The following is a 27,059-nucleotide window of genomic DNA, read 5'->3' on the forward strand; positions in this document are numbered from 1 at the left end:
AAATAGGTAATTGAAATTTGGTTCCCCTTGTGATGTGAGAAGGGGATAATACCACCCCTTAATCAGCACTATCCAATGACAGCACTGCCATTAAGTGCAGCGATCAGCTCATTTGCATTTTAAAGGACACACCCAAAAATGGCACATTTTTGTTCACACCCACAAAGTGTCAATTTTAACATGTTATAATAAATTATATATTTGATATTTTGAGCTAAAACTTTACATATGTACTCTGGAGACACCTGAGATTTATTTGACATCTTAAAGTCTTGTAAAATGTTCCCTTTTAAATGGCAGTTTTCAATATCGTAATATCCATAACATTGTTTCTAATATAATAAATATTATTTGTTCGTTGAAGTGTCATCTTTTCCCTTTTTTGTCACATTCATACTTTCATAACACATGTATATTTCCCTCATCTAAAATAGAAAACATGAGTATGGACTGATATTTGTCTGATGTCTGGAAGTGAAAATATAAATGCATTCGCTGAGAAATTATATTTACATTTTTGACTGAAAATGCCAAAGTTGCTCAGTAGTTCACAGACTTCCTACACAAGTCGTTTGTTAGTTTTATTAAATGTTGATTCATCATAAAAAAACAAACTATTAATTACATGACAAACTTTACAGGCCCTTAAAAAAATAAAGTATAAAAATAACACATTCAGAACAGAACCTGAACTTCAAAATGTCAATCCGAAATTAAAATGTCAGCATATAAGGCTCCAAAACATACAAGGACAAAAAAAGAGAAATCCTGAACCTGTGATTTCAGTGAGGCTAAAAATAACAAAGGCACAAAAATAAATGGTTTAAAAATCATTCATCAATCAATCAAACATTTTGTAATGTGACATTACTGTACGTCAAGCCAAATACCCTGTAATACATCAGAGCGCCATTTCTCTTGATCAAAATAATAATAAATTATAATAAAATCAATGTAAAATAAAAACGTGCACATTAACGGTTAGTGATTTATGGTGACTTAACTTAAACTGGTTTATGTTTCATATAAGCTACATATTGTATAAACGTGCCATGTGTGAAAAAATAAAGTGTTGACAGTAATGCTCTGTGAGAAAACAAACAGAAAAAGATGAAATATAATTGTATAATGTGAAGGCCTGTCAGGTTATTTTTAATGAATTACAGTATATTCATAGAGAAAAACATTTATTAAATGGTTGGTGCAGATATTCGGACCCACAGTACTGGTTAAAGCCGTAATTGCATAACCATTTTACCCATCAACATTAGCAGGTAAACTCTAAAGGTCACATTCACCTCAAAATCAGCCATTTTGTAAACAAATATAAACAGGTTTTGTGAGATTCGATACAAAATGATTTGATAATTTAAATAAGTATTAAATGTATACATTTAGAGATGTGATTTCAGTGTTTTGATAACATCAACAGTTATAAGGTCCTCTCATGTACACATGCTATTATATATGTTTGACAAATCAGACAAAAGTGTATTATTATTACTAGCATTAACGTATATGCATGTCTGATTAAGGCATCAGTAAAAACAAAAGATATCACAGCATATTTGGCTCACAAAATAATCCTCCTTCCCATTTCAGTCCTGTTTGCTTTGAGCGCGACAGTGGTTTTAGGCACATTGGATTACAGTATTTTCACCCTGACCTCTTAAATGCCATGAGCTGTCCTGTTTTGAGCCAAATTTCAAGTCCTCTTAGTATTTGACATGGATCGGTCCATGTGCTGTAAGCAAGTATTCGACTTCTGTACACAATCTTCAGTTTCATAGTTTCAAGTGTTTCATAGATGCCAACAACCTCCCGTCTCTCAAATCTCCTTGTGGCATCTGTGGTTTACGGAAGAAACTATGGCACAGTGTAATTTGTTACCACGATGTAAGGTCGAGATCACCGGTAGGTGACGTGAACTTCATTTATCCGCTGTCTGAGATGAGACATGAACTCAAACATGGTGGCAGCCAGCGATTGGTGGATGAGGTAACGCGGCAGGCGACCCTGTCAGGACAGGACAAATGTAATTCATAAACAACAATATGGAGAGTACCGTAAATAATATTCCATATAGGCCATAGCACCCCTAGTGGTGATTTAAAAAAACATTTTGATATCACTTTTGTCCTGTAGGTGGCTATGCAAGTAAATTTATATGATATTATCAAGGCAGTTTATGGTAACTGGTGCTTAAAAACCAAAGCTTGTGAAGTTTCAGGGTTCCCACACCTTAGTTAACTTCAAATTCATGGACCTTAAAGGACTTTCCTGGTTCAATACCCTCAAATTCAAGGACTAAATGTTGAGACACATTTCAAGTGAAAGCAAGGATACATCGTATTCCCTTTTAAGATACATTGTTACAGTTCCCTTTCGAGGGAACTTGCGCTGCGTCACTGCGGTGACACTTCGGAGACGCCTCCAATGTGTATATCAAATTCAACCAATGGTGAGGCTTAATGACAAAGACAGGGTGACGCGGGAGACAGGAAGTATATCGCTATCTGAAATATTGCCAAAGACGGCGTTACAGGGACGCAGGAAATATCGCAAGGTATACACAGCGTCTCGTTCCCTTCTAAGGGAACAACAAATACATATGTAACCCGAGACGTTTTAATGTGTCAAACACAACTACGCAAAAAAGCATTTTGGTATGAATCATCATTCTCATACAGAAGATACATGCATTTAAAGCGAAAAGTTTAGCATGTGTGCTTAAAAAGTCTAACATTTTTATGATATTATCCTACACTACACAGGAAATAATATGGATTTTTTCCCAGAAAAACTTCTTGCATAAAATAGATTCAATCACTTTCAATGACCTGTATCTATGTATGTATATTTTCAAAAACTTCCCAGGGCCTTGAATTTTTCCTCCCAGATTCACAAACTTTCAAGGATTTCAAGGACCCGTGGGAAGATTCAAGGACCCCAGAGAAAATAATGATAATCCTACAACAGCACCCAGCAAGCTTTCAAGAGTATTTGGGTACAAGTTCAAAAGAAAGTATTGTAAAGTTAGCATGTTTTTGCTGCTGACTTTTATGATGAAACCTAATTGCTTGTGTTTCTATTTGGCTTAAATGTATAAAAATAGCAGAAAATGTCAAACTCGTACCTTGAGGTCTGTATTAAGCACCCAGATAAAAGTGCAAACTGAGGGATTACTGCTGGATTTCAACACCACAAACCCACCAGGACCGTTCTCCCCTCTGAAAGAGACAGACAGAGAGATACAGGTTAGCATTACTTTGCAAAGAAAGAATCTCTACGTTTCGATTGGCTGAGATTACAAAAGAGTTAGCAGACCTGACATAGCGGCCGTGAGGTGGTTTGGAGATGTGATTGGTTGCCATTCCTGCAGAGATGTAGCAGTCTCGCCTGCGCTCCACCCGACGAACATTTATAAAATCCCTTAAATCAACAACAAGAAAAAGATATTTTCATCATTCTCAATATCTAGAACATCACATCAAAACAAGAATACTTAGGCAGGTATGCTCTGCAATTCATGTGTTGACCATACTTATTAAGAAACCCCACTATGGACCATATTTATATTAAAGAGGATTATTATTAGGATATTATTAAGAGGATATAGACTCTGTAGAGGTCTTTCTTTGTTCAGTCGAGAAGAAATTATGTTTTTTTTTTAAATTGCAGGATTTTCTAATTTTAATGGACTTTAATAGAGCCCAACATTTAATACTTAACTCAACTCAACAGTTTTTTTCAACGGACCTAGACGAAAAGTTGTGTCAAAAATGACAATCGTTTCACTAGATAAGACCCTTATGCCTCGTTTGGGATCGTTTATAGTCCTTTGAAACTTCGTTGAAAAAAACTGTTAAGTGTTGAGTTAAGTATTAAATGTTGGGCTCTATTAAAGTCCATTAAAATGAGAAAAATCCTGCAATGTTTTCCTCAAAAACAAAATTTCTTCTCGACTGAACAAAGAAAGACATCAACATTTTGGATGACATGGTGGTGAGTAAATTATCTGGATTTTTCTTTTAAGAAAATTGAATATTCCTTTAAGTTGGACAATGTAGTGGGTTTCAGGTTTGGGAGTAAAAGTTTCACGTGTGCCTCAGACATGGGTCGGGAATAATATTAGCGGCCTAGGCTAATTTAAAATGAATGTGTTTTTGATGAAGAGACCCGAACCATCTTGCGTCTGTGCATCGAGTCCTTTTCCAACCCCTCCTCTATTGCCAGACCTGTCAATCAATTTTGAATGCACATTTTAACAGCAACCTTGTTGTCGTCAGATATATCACAAGGGGAAAAAATGGAGTAGCGGGAAAAATTGGTTGCAAGGCCACCAGGGATTTTATCTATCTGACTGGTGCATGCGGGGCTGCAGACTGCACAAACAATGCCGTTTACATTCAGGTCCAGTGGGGTTAAAAAAAATGCCACTGGGTCAAGTCGTACTCTGGGTCAAGTCGTACATTTCTTCTACATGTGACCCTGGATTACAATACTGCAATTGTAGTTATTGTTGTCAAGTAAGTTGAACACATAATAGGCATGTGCATGATGTCACTGTTTTCACAGATTTCTTTACATAGAAACAATAACGGTGTCGTTTTCAAAATCTTGCACTAAAAACCCATTTTTAAAGTTTGCCTCTCCAAGACCCCAAAATGCCACTGGCACGTAAAAGGACAGCCAAAAAGCATAAAAGTTTTCAGTTTTTGATTTTAAAATGATGTCAAGTATACGGCCCCTATAACAGCTGTAAATGTCTTAACACCTTGGAGACACGACACCGCCGGCAGCTCCTGCAGACACATCATACGACACCAACGTGTTGTCATCCACTCGTTGCAGAATCTGACACACAGAATAGAGATATAAAGAAAAAATGTTTAGTCCTGGTGATGCATATAAACAACCTGAACAGCTTTTATACATGTAGAGTAACAATCATCATCTATTGTGGCCGAAAGGAAAATAGCCATTTAAAACATGAACAGCTTTGTGGAAACAGGATTTTGAGCTTATAACATTTTTTGACATATATAATCAGGGCATCATGTGTAGGATATAGGAGGTAGTGTGTTAGGACTGTGTGGTGGTCAGCAGGTGTATGATAATACCTGACACACAGATACTGTCCTGTTCCACAACACCATCTTCTCTGGCTGCAGAATGACCTCCTGATACACCAGCTCTGCCGTACACTGCAGGAGAGCCTTTAAAACATACACAACACAAGCAGAGAAAAAGACGAAAATTTATGAGACTTTCACCTGGATTTCACAGCGAGGATTACAAATGAAGAGTTTCGTTGCAAAACGAGATAACTCCGTTTTTTTTATTGTTCAGAAATCTCGTTTTTTGTTTGTGCATTCCAATTAATTTCAATTCAACTGCAGTTGGTTTGTTTTGATTTAAACCTTCAGAACTTAAAAATACAGCTAAGTAGCACCATAAAACAAAATAATAACATGATAACATAATAATAAACATGTTTTGACAAAAATGTTAAAAATGGATTTATCTCGTTTTGCAACGAAATTCTTCAAATATTTAATTATTTCAGAGTAGTCAACATTTAGTTAAAGGTGCAGTGTGTAATTTTTAAAAGAATCTCTTGACAGAAATGCTAAATAATATACAAAACTATATTATTAGGTGTGTATAAAGACCTTTTATAATGAACCGTTATGTTTTTATTACCTTAGAATAAGACGTTTTTATCTATATACACAGAGGGTCCCCTTATGTGGAAGTCGCCTATTTGTGCCGCCATGTTTCTAAAGAAGCCCTTAAATGGACAAATTTTTTTTACTAAGATGTCTCCGTCGATAACATGTTTTTCCCTAGCGTAGCTTCTCTATGCGTTTCAAAAGCGAGGGGTGAGCAGCGGACTGAGTTGTTGGTTGCAATTCACAACCTTACCACAAGATGCTGCTAAAATGTACACACTGCACCTTTAAAGCCACAATATGTAGGATTTTCACCACTAAAGGTTGCTATTTCACAATAACAAAGGCAAAGGAGAGTGGAATGATGGGAGTTGTCGTTTTCACCATTCAGAGGCGTATGAAATGTGCTAATCATGTTCATGGATGAGGTCATGAATGAATGTTTTTTACCTGTACATTTAATCACATTATTTTATGTTCAGCATAATGAATTAGCTGCAAGGCACAACAGCTGCTTGTTAGATGCTGTATACACTGCATAAAATTATTTTCAAGAAAAAAATTCTTAGTATTTTTGTCTTGTTTTCAGTAAAAATATCTAAACATTCTTAAATTAAGATGCTTTTTCTTGATAAGCAAAACGAGCCAAGAGCCAGTTTTTAGACAAAAAATATCTAATTTAAGTGATTTTGTGCAATAAACAAGCAAAAATTCTGCCAATGTGGTAAGCAAATTGTTTAATGAAAAAAGATTTTTTGCTTGTTTTATGCACAAAATCACTTAAATTTGATATTTTTGGTTTAAAAACTGACTTATTTTCTTGGGTCTTTTTGCTCATCAAGAAAAAGCATCTTAACTTAAGAATTTTTAGATATTTTACTGTAAACAAGACAAAAATACTTTTATATATTTATATATTATATATATATTTTGCAGTGTATCGCCACTTCCACATTTGTTGTCATAGTGTCTTACATATCTTACATATTGTGGCTTTAAGTAGTCTGGTTTCTATGTCTTCATTTGACTTGTTTAGTAGATAATACAGATAGTTCAGATTAATCAGTAATGAAAGTTAAACATACACTTTAAAATAAACGTCTTTCCGTGGAAGGGAATTTCCAGTGTATATACTGCATCTCCCAGCTCCTACGGATATCAAATGTCATATGGCAGTTAAAGCAACGCCGTTATTCCAAAACACAAAACCTGCATGCATGGACACGTACGCACATTACTCTTCTCAAACTTCCAGTTTTCCTCTTGTGTCAGTATCTGTTCAACCACTGCCATGGCCTCTCGTCCCTGTCTTACGAACTCTTTCTCCTGAAATAAAAAAAGATCTGTCAAGACACCATTAGAGTCATTTGAGATTAAGATGTGGAGAAAATGCTGTGCAAAGGAGCGTATAACCATCTGCAAGCTAAAATCACCAGCCGGCACTTATACAACTATTTAAAAAGAAGTCTAAAGTCTAAAGCTATTTTGTACATTCTGACTTAAAGAATTAGTCAATTTTTAAAAAAATAATCCAGATAATTTACTCACCATCATGTCATCCAAAATTTTTCTTTTTTTTCTTTGTTCAGTCGAGAAGAAATTATGTTTTTTGAGGAAAACATTCCAGGGTTTTTCTAATTTTAATGGACTTGAATGGACCCCAACACTTAACAGTTTTAATGCAGTTTAAAATTGCAGTTTCAAAGGACTCTAAATAATCCCAAATGAGGCATAAGGGTCTTATCTCGCAAAATTATTATCATTTTTGGCAAGAAAAATAAAAAATATGCACTTTTAAACCACAACTTCTCGTCATCCTCCGGCTGTGTGGTGAGCCAGTACAACCTCACGCAATACGTCATCACGTCAAGAGGTCACGGATGACGTATGCGAAACTCCGCCCCAGTGTTTAAAAGTGTGGAGAAAGAGGACCGTTCCGACTTTGTTGTATGTGGAATAATACAAATTAATGTCTTTGTGTCAGTTTATTGTTTAAAATGGGTGCAAATGTGCGTTTCATATATGTAACACGTGACCTTTCGATGTCATTACGCAATTACGTGAGGTCGAGCTGGCTAGCCACACAGCCGGAAGAAGATGAAAAGTTGTGAATTAAAAGTGCATATTTTAAATTTTTCACTAGATAAGACACTTATGCTTTGTTTGAGACCATTTAGAGTCCTTTAAACTGCAATTCTAAACTGCATTAAAACTGTGAAGTGTTGGGGTCCATTAAAGTCCATTAAAATGATAAAAATCCTGGAATGTTTTCCTCAAAAAACATAATTTTCTCGAATGAACAAAAAAAGACATCAACATTTTGGATGACATGGTGGTGAGTAAATTATCTGGATTTTTTTATTTAAAAAAAAATGGACTAATCCTTTAACACTGTTTAAGAGTTGGATTCCTCAAGCTTAACATAGACACCATGTCAAATAAGCAGTTGGACGCATGGCAGAGTTTTTCTGTGCCGAATGCACTTGGCCAGGGTTTGTATACGTTTCTGAAAGTTTTTTTTCCACACATAAACGATTCATACGTAACAATCTTGCTTTATTTCATTTACGAGCAATTTCATTGGAGAAGGTACAGTGGAAGTCTTTATATGGGCATGCACACACCAACCAAGTGCTGACACAAATCAGTGTCACCAAAGAAGTGTGTTGTTGTTTGTGAGGGAAATTTAAGCTTGGTGTTTGTTTAAGCTGGATTAGGGCGGTCCCAAACGCTTAATGCGTCACAGGCGGTACGTAAAACTGCATCAAACGTCTGTGTTTTGTTTGCAATCGGCATATAATGTAAACGACACGAACACGTAGTGAATCATAAGTTATCCAGAGATGGGATTATGTTTATTGGTAGTTGCTTGCTCGTGATTCACTCCGTCCGAGGTTTATTCGGAATGAATCGCTAGAGCTGATTTGTCTTTTATAAATCTAATAAAACTAAAGACTCTTAGGATATATGAAGGATGTAATACTACCCTATAGGTACTCAAGATTAACACGAGATGAGCAGTAACAACGTGTTACGTAAGCTTCAAGTCAAGTTGCAAAGTCTATTGCACTGCTAAATACAAAAAAAAAATGCTGTCTATACACTATGATTTAAATTTGAATACCTGTTCTGTTACTGCTTTTCTCCCGAGCCCCTCTTCATCGAGGTCTTCGTCAGAGCCTTCATGCCATTGAGAATAGACAGACACAATAATCATTAATAATTTTAACAATAACAGCTGCAATAAGTTGCACTAAATTACTTTATATTACCTGCCAGGGATTCAGGTGGGGAATAAAACTGTCCATCAGATCCAGGTCTAGGGAAGATCATAGGAGCCGGCTCGCACGCGGCATGAACCGCCGCCAGATATGCTGAAAAAGAATAGCAAACTTCAGATCTGCTCACCAGATTTTTCATGAATAAATACGAAACTCTCTTTTATTAGCACCAGCTAAAGCAGAAGTATGTGTTTCCCCAAACAAAACTGGAAATTCAAAAGCAAAGAGTCGGATTTACTACGTTTGAATCATCCGACTTCCCGTTTACTCCTCACCTCTCTCGTCCTCTGCTTCCTGTGTAAGAACTTTAAAATCCAGGAACCAGGTTTCCAACCACGCCACCACAAATGATGTGATGGGAAGAACATATCCGAACGCGTTCTGACTGAACAACTGAGAAAAATAGAGAGAACTGATGACTTCCCAATGGTATTTCTACACAATAAACAATTCAAGTTTGAGAACTACAGTTGAAGAACAAAGACTTTGTGACTCAAAATGCATTCATATGTGTTAGGAAGGCAACGTGTGAAGCATCTCACATTCGACAAGATGACTTTAGCAATCAGGAAGGCGGTGGTGACCAGGGTAGTGATCTAAGAGAACAAAAAGAGATAAATTGGTGATAATAGTTAATCTATCAACAATATTATACAAACTGCAAAACAGGTTTTTCAGGTGTTGCACATCGGCATCTCTTACCGCAATAACCCACCAATGTCTCAGTCGAAATGCGGCATAACCGAGCTGCAAACATAGAAACCTGAACACAGCTAATACCTGAGCGAGATAGCAAAAGAGTTAATAATACATTTTGACATAAATTATGATTCATTTGTTTTGAAAGCATGTTAACAGTGTATGTGACCGTGGACCACAAAACCAGTCATAAGGGTCTATTTTTTGAAACTGAGATTTATACATTAAATAAATAAGCTTTACATTGATGTATGACAGGGCTAGTCAAATGGCGGCCCTCTAATCATCTTTATTCAACCCGCCGGTCATCTTTGTCTGATTTAAAGGGGTCATATAATGAGATTTTTTTTAAGATGTAAAATAAGTCTTTCGTGTCCCCAGAGTGCATATGTGATGTTTTAGCTCAAAATACCACATAGATAATTTATTTTAACGTGTTAAAACTGCCACTTTGCAGGTGCGATCAAAAAGGTGCCATTTTGGGTGTGTCCTTTAAAATGCAAATGAGATGATGAAATGCAAACTGATGGTGGTTTGTTGCAATTGAAACTCAATTATTTTCTCTCTCTCTCTCTCTTTCTCTCTGTACTAAATGGTTGTGCCGTGGTTGGAAAGTGCAGATTAAGGGGGTGGTATTATTGTAATTGGCCTTGCTACCTACCTCACAAAATAGGCAAAATCGCAACCTAATTTTTCACATGCTTGCAAAGAATGGCTTACCCAAACAAAGTTACTGGGTTGATAGAAGCACTGGGAACCCACTTATAGCACTTAAAGGTGACATAGAATGATTGAACGGAGTATTTATCCTTGTTCTGTGATGTGACATGTAGACACATTTTTTTTTGTTTTGGTGTGTAATGCCTTAGAAGCTTCCTAAAAACCTCTCTCATATAGCTCTATTAGGGTGGGGGACTTTAAACAACTGGTTTTGCACCTATTTGGCTCCCCCTACTGGCTTAACTTGCAATCTCATTACTGATTGGATGACTTTGCTGCCACTCAAAAAATGTAGCCAATTATTTTAAAGTGGAGGGGCAGTTAGATGCCTGTGATGTCATAAGCATCAGTTTTCAGATTGGGCTGTTTTCTGGCTGACATTTCTAAAAGAGGAATTTCTATGAGACTGAGATGTTTAGCATGTTTAACACTTTTTGTATGTTTGTGAATGTGGGTAGACTACCATTATTCAACAAAGACAAGGTAAAAATGGTTTTTCATTCTCTGTCCCCTTTAAACATGGACAAAGTCTGATTTTTCATGCTATGGCCCCTTTAAAATCAGCGTGGTTACATTTACCTTTCCACTGTACATGACAAATGACGACCGAAAAAGTCAGAAATGGGCTGTGTGGGATGCCGACCATCTGCGAGTGCATAGTTATTAGATCCAATTTGAGTTTTTGATGCATAAAAAATAAACTTGTGCAACTAAACCATGTGACACGCTGACCGGAAGTGATGTATTTCAGTGAGTTCCAATCAAAACACTATGTGCAAGGTGAAAATTATTAAATGCATTTTTATTTGACTATCAGTAACACTTTAAAAAACAATTGATTTAAAAACAATTGATTACTGATAAGTAAATTAATAATTATAAATACATACGTAGATTAAAGGCACTTGCCTAGACTCGGATTTATGATTAAACTGAAATTTCATTACGACTGCCACTAGGGGGCGAACTCCGACTGTCGTGTCTGGATGTAGTGTACAATTGAAAGGAGGTTTAGCCGATATATCTTCAAAATATTAAAAAAGAAAACATGAAATGCAATTTTAGTCATTAGGAGAAGCCTGACTATATCTTGTGAATTTATGAAAGTTAAACAGTTATAAACAAAAGACGTTTAAGAGCAGTAATTAAAAGGCAAAATACTGAATACAAGAAGTGTGCATCTTTTTGGAAATTGCATGTGTTTTATTTATATAACAAAAAGTAACAAAAACAACATAAAGTTAAATATAAAAGGTAAAAATATGTATGTTGGTTGGGATAGTACAATATTTGGCTAAAATACAACTATTTGAAAATCTGGAATCTGAGAAAACAAAATCATCTAAATTTCGAGAAATCGCCTTTAAAGTTGTCCAAAATAAGTCCCCTAATAAAGATAAATTACTAATTTACTAATGATAAATACATTTTTGATACATTTGCAATAGGAACTTTACACAACACCTTCATGGAAACGTGATCTTTATATCCTATTTTTTGTTTAATTTTGACCCATACAATGTATTGTTGGCTATTGCTACAAACATACATGCGCTACTTATAACTGGTTTAGTGGTCCAGGGTCACATATGCGTGTTTGTTGCATAATAAAGAAATGTTTTTATAACAACTGGCATGGGAACCCACAACCACACCCAAAATAAGGGAAACACTTTTATAAATGCAACTTATGCAACTTAATCACATGTGAAAAAGTGTGACATTAGAGACATTTCACTTATTTATTAGACAAACTCTAAAACTGGAGACATTTGTGACCCCTGTGTCTGTAAAATCCAGATTAAAGTCTCATAATGTAGAAATTTAAAGCATTTGAAGTTTGATTTCAATCATTGATTTTACATTGATGTCAATCATTAACATGTCCTTTCTTAGAATTTACAGAATGTTCTTTACATTATTTTAGGTAGAAAACCTCTGATTTATGATTGTGTTGGCCTAAACCAGTGGTTCCCAACCTTTTTAGCCCTAAGTACCCCCACAGCCCTATCAGTAAGGCTCAAGTACCCCTTCACCAGTTTTAAAGACAAATAATTAGTAATTTTAACTAATTAATTAATTTTAAACATTAAAGTAAAAAGCACTGACTGATGAAGCATGTTTATTTCAACAAACCACTACCATTGCGATCAGTGTTTGCATTTTATTACCTCATTTGCATTTTAAAAGACACACCCAAAAACGGCACATTTTGCTCAGGCCTACAAAATGGCAATTTTGACATGCTATAATTAATTATCTGTAGGGTGTTTTGAGATAAAACTTCACATATGGACTCTGGGAACGCCAAAGACTTATTTTACAAATTAAAAAAATTCATCATATGACCCCTTTAAGGGCCAGATTTACTAACAGCTTGCGCAAACTATCATTTTGGCGTTAAATAACGACTGAACTTATGCATTTGTGGAAGTTTTCCTACATTAACATTAATGCGAGGAGAGTATTACATTTTGCCAGAGGAACATACTTTAAAATAAATATATAGTTTGCCAAGCCATGCAATGTTTAATTTGCTGGAGAAAAGAGGAGGAGAAGTCACGAGGAGAAGTCAAATCAGGTATTTCAAAACGTATTTTATCCTTTATCTTTCGTCCTCCGGTTCATAGTGTACTTTTACTTAGCTGGAATTTCACACTCCGCAGTCCACATTTTCATTGCGATGTCCTGCCGAGGTCTCTTATTTGCGACCCTGTATTAATTTGCGCTGCTAGTAGATTGCAGTGATCATTAGAGAAATGTGCTTATGTCATTATTGTGCCTGTGTATTTTATTTGCGCCTTTGTAGTAAATCACACGCAAATTTTCAACTCCGCGCTTATTTGGAATTGAGCTCTCATGTCCTTTTTAGTAAATGCCCTAAATTTACTAAAATCTCAATTTAAGTTACTGATAATTAAAGTGTGCAAATAAGTTAAATTATTCTGTTCAAATATAAAGAGAAACAAAATGTGTTAAGGCATTCTCTATAAATACAAAAGACATCATACGAGACAAAATATGTTAGCCAAAAACAATGCAAACATTTTTTTTTGCATAATTTGAAAATGCAACGGCAGCGGGAATAAATATTATAACATTATTTAAACATTAATTATAGTTAATAAACTTTGTGTCTTTAGAAACTATTCAGGTTCATTGAAAATAGTCAGATCGTTCTTGAGTTGGACATCGCTATTGCGTTTTGGATCATGCAGCGCATTTACTCTTGACGGCTAATTATATTAATCATAAGATTAAAATTACAAAGTTGTCCTTTTTACAATGCTTTCCTCACAAAAATCAACCGTAGGTCAATGACTGGACAAACGAAAGACATTTTTATTAAAAGTAAATGAGATCAAAGCAAAATGTAAATCTTTTCGCGTACCCCCTGGAAACTCTTCACGTACCCCCTTGGGTACGCGTACCCCCGGTTGGGAATCACTGGCCTAAACATTGACTTTTATGCATTTGGTAGATGTTTTTTCCAAAGTGACTTATTGTTACAAGGTATAGATTTTGTAACAGGTTCAAAGCCAAAAAAAATTTGCACTTGCACTGCTAACACAATGCTTTACTACCGAGCTATACAGGAACATATGCATGTTTGTCAACCACATGACATTAACTAATAAAAGGTAGTAATAAATATGTTTTTGATTATGATACTTACAAAGATATCAAAGAAAGATGACTGAAAGTTATAGTTTACGACCTCATTCTCAAGACTGTCCCATATACTCTTATTCGTCTGAGAGAATAAAAGAGAGAAAGAGATTTGAGATTATTTGGCAACATAAAGCAAATAAGCCATGCAATAGACCCCTTCACGGTTCACGTCACAGGCTGTTCCCACTGCGCATGTCGGGGTCAGAAAAGTCATTACAGCAGATTGAGTTGCGTATTATTCGGTATCGTCAAAAATGCCTACTTACGTCGTGGGCTGTGAAAATCGCACCAGGTCTTCCGTTAAGTTTTCGCGATTCATGCAGAATCTCAAAAACAAAAAAATACAACATCTGTGTCTGCAAGCAATTAACGTGCAGACTGGAACAATGCAAAGATCAAAGAGGCTTGTGTTTGTAGTGCTCACTTCATTTGAGGTAAGTCATCATTTTTCACCCCTGTTAGATTAAATTATAAAGCCTAAATGGTACGAACAGTTCGACCCCGTGCTGCGCGCGCACCCGATAGTCATTCAATGTTTACAAACCTTGAAGGGGTCTATAGATCACTAATAAAATGTAAATACATTTGTGACATTGACTATGTTAGCTTTGTACAAAAGGTCAAACTTCTTTGCGTCCATTGAAACAAACCTTCAAAAACATTTTAAATTACAATAGGGAACAATACATTTATTATTTATTATTACATTTTTTGAAATGTAATATTGATTTTACATAAACCAATGCAGCTCATACCAGCCTAATGCAAAAAAGCAAAAAGTAAAACAAATTATATATATTTTTTAAGAAATTGATGGAAAAAAACTAGAATTAGTGCACTCATAATAAATTTGTATATAAAATTTTGTATTCGAACATAAAATAATGCACAACATAAGCCTTTTTAACTAGTGGTCTCAAACAGAAATGTACTTCAGAGTCCACAATTACTAGTATTTATGAAGTAAAAAATAGTTCATATGCAAATAACACAAGGGTGTGTTTACATTTGCATATCTCTAATTTTATCAAAAGGAAGTGGAACAAACACTTTCCATCAACTACGAGAAACTGAAACTGTCAGGTCAAACAAAACATGAGTGTTAAAAAGGAACTCAAGCATAAAACCATTCGCAGATTTCGAACAACATCTTTCATTGTAGAAACACATTTACGATGGGTTGATATCAGAAGCACAATTCAGAAAAGATGATCTAGAAACAAAAAACAAAATCTTACGTTTAATTCGATGATCCAGAGCAAAGTGATGAAAAGCAGATCGAATGTAACAAAAAGGCAAAACGTCCTGCGCACATCTGAGAAGGCTTTCCTCTCTCCGGGCGGGATGTAATAAGGGGAGGGCAGAGACAGAGACGTCTGGGAATATGATGCGTTAAGGGAAGCAATGGCCGGGAGACTGCCGTCCAACTCCCTGTAGCCCACGTCGCCCGGCATACCTACAAACAAAACGTGGGGACAGAGGACCTGGACAAGAAAAAGATATGTAATATGAGTCAATGACACAATCAAAAGCTGTTCTGTTGAAGCTTTATCTGTGCCATGTGCCCATTATTCACACACTAAAGTGATCAAAGAAACAAGATGGAGAACATAATCTGATCAAGTAGCCAAAATCATCTCTAAAGTCAAGTTGTAAGATAAACATGGGCCAAGGAGAGTGTTAAAGGACTACTCCACTTTCATAAAAATAAAATACCAATAATTTACTCACTCCCATGTCCTCCAAGATGTTGATGACTTTCATTGTTCAGTCGAGAAGAAATTAAGTTTTTCTGAGCAATTTTTTTTCAATTTAATAGACTTTATTGGACCTTAACAGTTTACAGTTTCAATGCAATTTAAAATTGCAGCTTCAACGCAGCTTCAAAGGGCTCTAAACAACCCCAACCGATGCATAAAAATGACAATCGTCATTTTCGTTGTTTTAAACCACAACTTCTCGTCCTGCACCAGTCGTGTGATGCGCCAGTGCGACCTTACATATTACATAGTCACGTTGACAAGTCAGGCGTGACGTATGCGAAACTTTTGCTCCAGTGTTTACAAGTGTGGAAAAAAGAGGGCCGTTCCAACATTGTTGTGTGTGGAATGACACTAATTAATGTCTTTGTGGCAGTTTATTGATTAACTCTTTCCCCGCCAGCCTTTTTTTTGAAAAGTTGCCTGCCAGCATCTTTTGTGATTTTCACAAAAGTTCACAAAGTGCCTTCTAGGAAAATTTTCTTCTAAAAATATATATAACAACAAATATATCAAATGACAGAACAGACCCTCTGCTTTCAAACAAACAATAAACAAACAAACAAACGTGGAAAAAAAACGTTTCATCCTATCTATATTTTTTATTTATTTGTCGGACGCATGTGCGGTGACGCGATACACTTCTGGTCCGCACTTTACTTCCGGTTTCAGTTTTTTTTAATGCTCTGACTATTTGCTAAACTAAAGTTTTGAACAAATACCTCATTGAAAAAAAAATGTTGGTTTCCTAGGTAATCTATGTCTTATTTATTTTGCTTGTTATATAAATAAACTATGTTTAAATTCTTCAAAAATTATTTTTTTCTCAGCAAAAATCTGAAATAATCAGATTCAGAACGATTATCAAAACATACACGAAATGTAAAATTAATAAATAATTTTTGCTTCAGATTTTTTTATAAATTGGGTAAATCTAGGGGATAATCACAGTATTACAGATAACCATAAAAACTCATCAGGAAAACGTTTTTTTTTTTAATGCAAATGTTTTCTCTTAAAATAGCGGGAAAAGAGTTCAAATGGTCCGAAAACTGTGAATTTCACATATGTAACGTGTGACATCTCGACGTGATTACATAATACGCAAGGTCACACTAGCGCATCACACAGCTAGCGCAAGACGAGAAGTTTATTTTTTATTTTTCTTGGCAAAATTGACGAGCGTTTAGCTTGATAAGACCCTTATGCATTGGTTGGGATCGTTTAAAGCCCTTTGAAGCTGCACTGAAACAGCAATTTTAAACGGCATTGAAACTCTGAACTGTCGAGGTCCAACAAAATACATTAAATCGAGAAAAATCCTGAAATGTTTTCCACAAAAAAACCCCATAATTTCTTCTCGACTGAACAAAGAAAGACATCACCATGTTGGGTGACATGGTGCGGAGTAAACCATCAGGACTTTTTATGAAAGTGGAATATACATTTAAGAGAGTCGTAGGCCTGCTATTTACCCAAAAAGACTAAATGAAACATTTATTGGTCATCTACGTATATATGAGAGGTAATTTTAACATTATTTTAGCAAATTAAAAAAAAAAAATTTTTATTCCTAATGCAATTCGGATGTTGAACAACACGTCCCGTTGATGTATTGTATGTAATTGCTACTGCTGTGTTCATTTTTGCCTTGAAGATGTCTACGTGCTAGTCTTGTTGTTGTTGGTTGGATTGTTGTTATTATGAGACAGAAGGCAAATTTCCACATTGTGGACAATAAAATGAAAATTAAATGAAATAATGCTGATTTAAAGGTATTGCGGAGGATTTTCTGTTTCTGGGTGGATCATCAAGACTATTGGTCCTCCTAGTTGTCAATCAGGAGTGTTGTGCAATTGCATTTTTTTAAAGTGGGGAGGGCGGTTCTTTTCTAAAATTCGAGAAATTCCTCTGCTATACCTTTAAGTAAGTATGTGGCCATCCTAACACTTAGCACAGATGATCTCTGCAAATTGAAAACATCAGTTCAGATGTGTAAATTATAAACAAACCACCATTGTATGTGCATGCAACACTTTACATGCAACATTAATGCTTTGTCAGTAAAAATAGATAAAACTGTGATTTTGTGACACACAAAATCAATGTAAAGATTATTGTGTAAAAATATAACTTTGATATATTTAATGTTGACTGAATCAATGTGAAATCAAACTTTGATGCTTCATTATAAGATTATGAGACCTTAACCTGGATATTACAGACAGGGTCAGGTGGTCTCTATCAATTGTTAAAACTTGGTAATTTGTACAGCACTTTTCATGTTATTTCCTCATGCTTCATTGTTTTCCTATGATTGTAGTAGTAGACTAACTGGATTAAAATGACCAGTAAACAATAATCCTGACACATTAGCAATAGCATCAATAGGCATATAAAATAAAGTCTTTACATTAATTATTGGGGAAACAAGTATCGTGTTACATATCATGCCATTTTTGATTCTGCAATGTCAACATCCATGTATATGCAGTTCATCAACATGTAAACAAACGATAAGTGAGCAAAACAGCAACTTAAAAGCAAAGCATCGTAACATTGTATAAAAAAAAATCCAAAAACAAATACCTCATAAATCACTCGTGACTAATATTGATCAGGATATTTATACTTAAGCGTTCAGTTGACATGCAAATCAGTGCAACAATAACAAACTTTTACTTTAAAATTGACGTCTTACTAGACACTAAAGCAGCATATCGAGTATCCGACAAATGAATACGAATTATTGTAAAGTTTTAAAATATCACAAACAGCCCGAGAAAGTAAAAACGAAGGCGAAACTCACCAGAATCAGCGCATCATTCTCTGTCAGCCTCTCTCTTCCGTGTAAGCAAAACCGGAAGTGAGACTACGTCACATCTCCCAGCTGATCGGCGGCTCGTGCGCTCGCTGTTGGAATGCAAACTGAATCACGCGACGCCCGACGCAAGCTTTAATTAATCTTTATTTAATAAAAAATGTGTATTAAATACAATCAATACAGTGAAAATATTGATAACGCTACAATTTACAATTAAAACAATTACAGCATTCCAGTATGTAAGGTGATTTAATTCCAGTAGACTTTAATGATGTGACCAGAACCCAACACATTAGCTACCAGAAGAGGCTATTACAGTTTCCAGTAAAATTACCTTTATAGCCGTTGACATTTCTCCAGTGGGTATTCCTTGCACTTTCCATCGCAGTTTTCTCTATCAATGGGAAATGAAATGCAGTATATTTCTCCTTAAAGCACAGGTTTTTATTTTAATGAGTCACCTCATCACCTGCAACATTAGGTGGTGTCCATAAGAATCCCATCATAAACCCTATAGTTTCTTTAAAAAAATTTATTGGCAGCTCTTATCTAACTTCACAATTTCCCACTGTCGACAATGCCAGTCTCAGCTGAATCAATATATATATATATAATACCACCAGATTTCACTTCCTCTAACTGCAGTTCCCATGAAAGTACTACTATTTTACTATTAAACAGTGATATATTTATTGCCTGAAGCCAGTGTCACCTGTTTGTTAACCACAGCAAACACACAAGGAACCTCAGGAAAATGAAACTTGTCCAAATATTAAAGGGATAGTTCATCCAAAAATGAAAACTGTCATTCAGTCTGTCCTGATATGGAAGTAAATGGGGCTCATGATCGGTTTGGTTACATACATTTCTCAAAATATCTTCCTCCATGTTTATCAGAAAAAATAAATGTATACAGGTTTGTAACAAGATGAAGATGAGTAAATGATAACAGAATTTTCATTTTTGGATAACACCAAAATTTCAACAAGAGGGACCAACTAATAGGGTTGAGTATGGAAGAACTGCATTAAAGATATCTATGGAATAGCTAACCATTGTGTCATCATCTGTTTGTCACAGTCTTTTGCCAAAAATGCACATGACACTGAAATCTGTGACTTTACAGGCAGATAATTTTCCAAATAAGCTTTAAAACTCTATTGTGCATTGTGTATTTGTTTATTCATTATTTCTTATTCATAATGGCAAAAGACAATAAATATACAGCATTCACTTTCATTTGTCACATGCATATAATCACCATTTTGACTTTATCTGGTGTACAATTTCTGATATTATGCAGAGACGTTGCCCAAATACTTCTATAAAAAGATTAGAGACTTTAATTCAGTGAAAATGTATTTATTTGTACAGAGACTTTAAATATTTTCATAACTCAAACATATCCAAGTTATGTTTTCTCCTATTCTACTGCTTGTCAATCAAAATCAAGATGTAGTTGCGAGTTATATGTACATATATAAATCTTATTCAATAGAAAGCTGTATAATTTCTTAAAAAGCGAAAAGTGGCTGTTGTTGTAAATACTGGCGTTTAAAAACATCACTTTACATTATAACTTATAATAAAAACATTCCACCTTGAATGCGAGAAATCAGCTGCACAGTCTTTTAATAAAAACTAAGTTTTTAATATTATTTTTTGTTCACCAACATAATTGACTTTGCATACTCTTGATTTACATGGAAAATGATGTAAAAAATGAGCAGCTTTGATTTTCTTGACACTGACTGCACATAAATTTGAGTGCTGAAAAACAATGATACTCTTATAATTTAGAAAGTAACTCTGTCATTTTTAATATAATAATGCTCTGTACACTAGATGGCAGTGTAAGAGCACAAAAAATGCAAACACACTAACAGCTGCAAACATCAGAAGCTATTCTAGAATACTTACTATATCTCAACCATCACACAACTTGACAATATTTGATTTAAAAAACAAACAAAACATGTTTCAGTCAAATTGTACCTTTAAAAAAAAAGAAGAATAGAGAAAATTTTTACTTCGCATTCACAGTTCACTCAGGCACATTCACTGATGATATTATAAAACATGACTTCTGATATGTTTCATCTGAACAATCTCTATTTTATAGCCATGTACTGATAAAATAATCTTTGCAGTTGGATTTCTTAAAAATTCCAGTTAAAGTCTTACAATAAAAAGCAATAAGGTTCAGCATTATGAAAAATCTTCTAGACATTCACTCCGTCCTCTTGCATCCTCAGTCCACATGTGTGCTCTCTTGATCCGTCACATCATCTGTTTCTTCATCAATCTCCTCCTCTTCCTCCACTTCTGTGGCTATTGCCTTCCTGAAGCCTGACTGGTTACCCGTCATGTCTGCTTGCTCCTGTGAACCTTAAGAGTAAAATTTCTTTTATAAATAAATATAAAATTAACTCTACCAGTGTTAAATCAACACTATTTGGTGTTTATGTAATCCACAACAAGATCGGTGTTAAAAATATAACTCTGAATCAGTGTTAAAGTTAATGAGATAATGAAGTGATGATTAATACATTAATGGTGAACACCTGCTGGTCATTCAAATCAATTACATTTTGGACATTTTCATGTCTCTACATTTTTATTTTGATGACTCATTTTCTGGAGAAAATATATAAAAAAAGAAAGACAAATTATTAAATGCAATAGATATATAGAAATATATATAGAAATATATATATATATATATATATATATATGACCCTGCCTTGGAAAACCCAGCTACTTTAAAAAAAAAAAATCATCTTACATAATGTAAAGAACATTCTGTAAAAATATAAACTTATTTTTAATATTGACTACACTGCAAAAAATGATTTTCAAGAAAAAATTCTTAGTATTTTTGTCTTGTTTTTAGTAAAAATATCTAAAAATTCTTAAATTAAGATGCTTTTTCTTGATGAGCAAAACGACCCAAAAAATAAGTTTAATTTTTAGACCAAAAATATAAAATTTAACTGATTTTGTGCATGAAACAAGCAAAAAATCTGCCAATGGGGTAAGCAAAAAAAAATTTGTAAACATTTTTCTTAAACACTAAATTCAAGAAAAATTAAAAGAAAAATTTGCTTACCCCATTGGCAGATTTTTTTTGCTTGTTTTATGAACAAAATCAGTTAAATATATTTTTTGGTATATTTGTTTTGATATATATTTTATCGACTTATTTTCTTGGGTTGTTTTGCTCATCAAGAAAATCTTAATTTAAAATGTTTTAGATATTTTTACTGAAAACAAGACAAGAATACTAAAATTTTTTTCTTGAAAATCATTTTTTGCAGTGTTAGATCATGTCAAAGATTGAAATCAGTGATTAAACTCGAACCTTGATGCTGCAAATCCCATAATTAGATTATGAGACTTAACCTGGATTTCATAGACAGGATCACATGTAATGAAATTTCAAATTTATAATAATAAAGTAAGAGGATGATACATTTTAATGACATTAAAAAAAAATTGCTTTTATAATGTGTGCTGATATCTGTGGTTTACTTGTAAAGGAAAAAACATATCACCTGTTTATCAACATACAAGTCTATTGCATTTATGCACAATTCAATCAATCTATACATTTCTTTTGTCAGTGTGTCTGTTCCCTGATATCCAACCCATGACCTTTGTGCTAAAACGCAAAATGCAATGCACAACACTGAGCCCCAGGAACAAGTCGACCACCCTTTTCATTTCTGTATGGTTGTGAACCTGAACATGTGAACCTTTTGGTCGTTTTCTGAATAAATTTGTCATAAAATGTTCATTTAGATCTATATTTTTTTGTGTAATTATTTCTAGACACATTATGTTTGTAAACACCCTTGACTTCGTAAAGATCAGATCACATTTTATGTCAAATTTATTCAGAAAACCATAAAATTCAAAAGGTTCACATACTTTTTCTTGCCACTGTATATAATATTCGCTCTATAAAGCATGCACATGCCGATTCTTCGATATCATTAATATTACCAGTTGTGCAGGATGATTTAAGCTCCTCCCTCTCATTCAGATTCGGCTCCTCCCCTTCATCTTCTACATAAGGACACACACCTAACTTCAGCATTTGAGCTTCAGCCATTTCCTGGACGGCTATAAACACAACCACACACATACACAAACACAGGGGATATACACAAACCATCAAAACACAAGGGGATAACACAACAAACACACAGGTAAAGAGGGTTTGGGTTGTAAGCAGGACTTTTGCACTGTGCCAACCTGAGTAGGTTGCAGTTAAAAGACAAACAATCACAAAAGAGACAAAACACAACCAGACACACAGTACAGTACAACACCCAGACAGCTTTCTTTTGATTATATGATCTAACAACATGTTTATGCAAGTCTTTCAGTTTTAATTCACTCATGTGAGTGTTTTAGTTTGTTTTAATATTTGCACCGGTCTTCTGGACACATCCGATGGACGTCTGTCCTCTAAAGTCCATGTTGGGGTGTGTGTGTGTGTTTATATGTGTGTGTGTGTTTGCAGCTGTATGCTATCTGCTGTAATCCAGGATAATCCAGAGCAGCCTAGACTCACACCCATCACAGCTGTCACCATTTCTAATCTCTAACACACACACACACACACACACACACACACACACACACGTAGACAGTAAAATCTGTAGTTTTTAAACCCGTGGTTGGCACAGGTCAAGCAAGTCCTCTAAAACTATACAGTGTATATATGTACAATACAAGGGACACAAATAACAAATGATGAATAAAAACTATGTACTGTTACCTTTTAATGATGGTGGTTGGTAGATATTTGGATTGATTCGTTTTGGTTTGAGAACGCCGTTTTCTCCTACAACCCACTGAAAATAGTTGATGTGTAAGTAAATTAAGTACACACATATATATTTAAAGCAACATGTTTATATAATGTTACTATATATTTATTACACGGCACTGGAATGCTTGATTGTGATTGGCCAGTGGCAACATGTTGAGGTTTGTATTTCACAGATAACGACTCAAATAAAGCGAATGCACGTCTATCTGGTTTGAACGCACGTTGACTTAACGCTGATAGGAAAATGGTTTTCATTATAAAAGGTTTGCATTTCTTGCTAATAAAATGTATTGAATATGATGTGTCTAATATTATTTGTGGGGAGTAGACATACTGTAAAAAAATTCCGTAGAAATTGCAGCTGGGTTGCCGGTAACTTACCGTAGATTTAAATTTATGTTTTTTACTTGCAACATTTTGTTCAAAGTTAAATGAGCATTAAACATTTACAAGTCTTTGTCTTTACAGAGTAAAACTAAAAAAAACAGCATCAAGCAAAACATTCTGGGAAACAAACTCTGAGGCAAAAAACAGATAAAGGTTGATGATGATTTCTGGTTCCCAGAATACTTTGCATGAGGCTGTTGTTGTATAGTTTTATTCTGTAAAGACAAAGACCCGTTAATATTTAAAATTCATCCAACTTTGAACAAACTCTTGCCAGTAAATAACACACATCCAAATCCACGGTAAATTACCGGCAACCCAGCTGCAAAAACATTGTAATTTTTACGGATTTTTTTTACAGTAATATCGAGCTACAGCCAGCTGGTGGTCATCATTTATCAAAAATAAATCCTTTTAGGGTGAGACAAGATCCCTCCGCTTCACATCGGGGTCTTGATCAACCTGGCAGGATTTATTCTTTATTCTATACAACTTAATAACTGTATTATTATTTGCATGTTACATTTTAACTCTTTTCCCATTGATGAGTTATATCTTCAAATAAGAAAAGCATTTACATAAAAAAAAGCGTTCCTGATGAATTTTTATGTTAATCTGCAATACCATGATTATCCACTAATCCAATTTTTAAAAAACTGAAGCTAAAATGTTATTTACTAATTTTAAACTCTGTGTATGTTTTGATAATCGTTCTGAATCTGATCTCTTACAAAATTCCTTAGCAAAACTGCAATTATTTCAGCTTTTGCTAAATAAATTGTATTTTCAAAGACAAATATTTAAGAATTTATAAGCAGAGAAAAAATATAGACAGGATGAAAAGCTTTTTTCCACGTTTTGTTTGTTTGTTTATGGTGTGTTTGAAAGCAGAGGGTCTGTTCTTTCATTTATATATTTTTAGAAGAAATTTTTCCTGGAAGGTCTTTTGTAAAAATCACAAAAAATGCTGGCAGGGAATGAGTTAAAATGGTATTTAATAGGGGTGCACCGATATTTCGTCTGATGATGCTTGCTATGCTTCTCAATGAAATACTGTGAAATGCTGTTACATCCAAAAGCCAGAGGGCGCTCTCGTGCAGAAACTCAATATGCGCTGCAGACGAAGAACCACACACACGCAGCTCCAGGAAATGGCTTAAGGATATATTTATATTGCTGTTCTTCAAACCTTTTCATAATAATAAAGAATATGATTATGTTTGACAAGTGTTGCTTTTTCAAATGCATGTTTTAAACGACTCAAACTAACAGTGATTTCAGATCGATAAGAACTTACTGATCAAAAGCGTAGTACATGAAATAGCTGTGCGATTCAGAATAGTTATTGGCCAAGTATTATTAGTGTATATCGGAAACAGTGCAAGCTAAAACTAAATTGTTTTTACTAAAATGAACAAATGTGCCATTATTTCACTATATACCATAGCACTGCCGACAGGGAATCTTATAAGAAATCTGTTCTAATATGCACTGCAATATTAAGTTAACTTGCCATTGGCATGCAAAAGTATCATAAATTCAGTTTAACCTCCAGAACTGTGGTGGCACTGTGGTACCTGATGGCTGGAGATGTCATCCTCAGGTGATGTTTGATCTGCTACTTTGAACAACGTGGCAGGTGTGGGTCTCCGTCTGCGAATCTGAAGGACAAAGCACAAGGGAAATGTTATGATACAATTCAAGATTACACCACCACAAAGCCCAATGTAAAGCTCATTATAGTTGTGCATACATCCTACGGTGTAGCCTTAAACACATGGTTGGCTCAAATACTGTATGGACAAATCCAACCGCTGAATTAAAAATAACCTAAAAAAATTACACATTTGGGAGATACTTTTATTCAAAGTGACTTATAGTGGATTCAAGTTGTCCACTGATTATCAGTTTGTGGGATCCCTGGAAATCAAGCCCACAAATGTTTGCGCAATTGCTCTACTAAGTTTCAGGAACACCACTGAGGTCTGCAACATAAGTTAATTTAACCCAACGCTTGGGTTTGACCATGGGCTATAACAACTCAGGATCTCAGTGTGTGTCATTTCTATCCATCATTGTGAAACAGAATTGCAACACATGCTTTCCCGTAAAGTCATTTAATGAACATATTACTTGTGTTTGCAGACTAAATTTGGATGAGAGAAAGATTCTTATCATCTAAAACAAAGCACACTTCACCTTTAACTCTAAAGCCCTTTTGATCATAACAACAAGATGGTAATGTGTCAGAAAAGCATCAGGAGAGAAATGAAGAAACTTTCTTCAGTAAGAACACTTTGATCTGACCAAGTAATATTATGATCCCTTCGTTCCCTCTGCAGGGACTTTGGCAGATAAACACCCATCCTCATTAAAACCTCCAAAAGATGCACTGTGATGTAGAAGTTACGTGAAGACTGCTCATAAAATATAGGGTGAATTCAATGTCAAAGGTCAAAAGGGTCCCAATCGACCTATGAACAGGGTCAAAAATGGTCTCTAGCTGTCACTTGCACAGTACCCTTTCGCAAAATACATATTGGTACCAAATGTGCATATATATATACCTAAAAACATGTGTATTACGACCATTTTAAAGGGTACTGCACCAGTGACAGCTCGCAACCATTTTTTCTAGTGCTTATCTATACCAGAGTCCTGCATGGGTCCATTTTTGGAGACGCTCTCCCGCCCGTACCCGCAAAGTTTAGCACCAGATCCGACCCGTCACCCGTGATAATATCAAAATTAAATCCGCACTCGCCAGGACCCGTTAATATTTTGGCCCGTTACCCGACCCGTACCCGCATAAATCACACACGCTAAAATCATTCCAATTAAAGTGCTTTATTTTTTATCTCGTACCTCTCTCAACATCACAACAGCGTCATGAATGGGGTAATGAAACAGGCTAAAGTGCGCTCTTGTTTTTACGCCATTCAAGTAGCCTACCATCAGCACAAATGAAACCTGATAACTATACACAAATAGACCTATTGATGAAAAAAAACAAGAAAAAATACAACCTACCTACACAACCCCTGCTGTGCTCTTAAGTCTCGTCTTGAAAAACTTTACGCAACTCCTGCAACGCTCGCTCCAAATAGGCTACTAGAAGCATCAACAAAGGTCGCGCACTGTCGCAGTGACGGTGACGTGATGGGTCAAATGTCATATGTTGTGCGTGTAATGGTAATTTAG

At 35.0% G+C, this 27,059-nt stretch overlaps 2 protein-coding genes across 2 annotated transcripts in view; both read right to left on the reverse strand.

Annotated features, from left to right (window-relative positions):
- Nucleotides 1–568: 568 nt before the first annotated feature.
- On the reverse strand, nucleotides 569–18,773 carry stard3 (StAR related lipid transfer domain containing 3). Its single transcript, XM_055220017.2, has 15 exons — nucleotides 18,617–18,773; nucleotides 15,286–15,531; nucleotides 14,052–14,129; nucleotides 9,659–9,736; nucleotides 9,499–9,552; nucleotides 9,232–9,349; nucleotides 8,948–9,049; nucleotides 8,800–8,855; nucleotides 6,909–7,001; nucleotides 6,762–6,824; nucleotides 5,124–5,219; nucleotides 4,778–4,857; nucleotides 3,328–3,432; nucleotides 3,137–3,230; nucleotides 569–2,016 (listed from the first exon to the last, which is right to left on the reverse strand). The coding sequence occupies exons 2-15, from the start codon at nucleotides 15,499–15,501 to the stop codon at nucleotides 1,909–1,911; spliced, it is 1,341 nt and encodes a 446-aa protein (XP_055075992.1). The 5' UTR covers nucleotides 15,502–15,531; nucleotides 18,617–18,773; the 3' UTR covers nucleotides 569–1,908.
- A 1,761-nt stretch (nucleotides 18,774–20,534) lies between these two features.
- ppp1r1b (protein phosphatase 1, regulatory (inhibitor) subunit 1B) overlaps nucleotides 20,535–27,059 on the reverse strand; it is a 28,608-nt gene continuing 22,083 nt past the window's right edge. Inside the window, exons 2-5 of the mRNA XM_055220020.2 lie at nucleotides 25,436–25,519; nucleotides 23,418–23,493; nucleotides 22,637–22,756; nucleotides 20,535–21,019 (exon numbers count right to left, since the gene is read on the reverse strand). Coding sequence (XP_055075995.2) covers nucleotides 20,883–21,019; nucleotides 22,637–22,756; nucleotides 23,418–23,493; nucleotides 25,436–25,519 — 417 coding nt within the window. The 3' untranslated portion in view covers nucleotides 20,535–20,882. The remainder of the gene's footprint in view (nucleotides 21,020–22,636; nucleotides 22,757–23,417; nucleotides 23,494–25,435; nucleotides 25,520–27,059) is intronic.

This window comes from Misgurnus anguillicaudatus, chromosome 20, assembly GCF_027580225.2.
Source record: "Misgurnus anguillicaudatus chromosome 20, ASM2758022v2, whole genome shotgun sequence".
Lineage (NCBI taxonomy): Eukaryota > Metazoa > Chordata > Actinopteri > Cypriniformes > Cobitidae > Misgurnus > Misgurnus anguillicaudatus.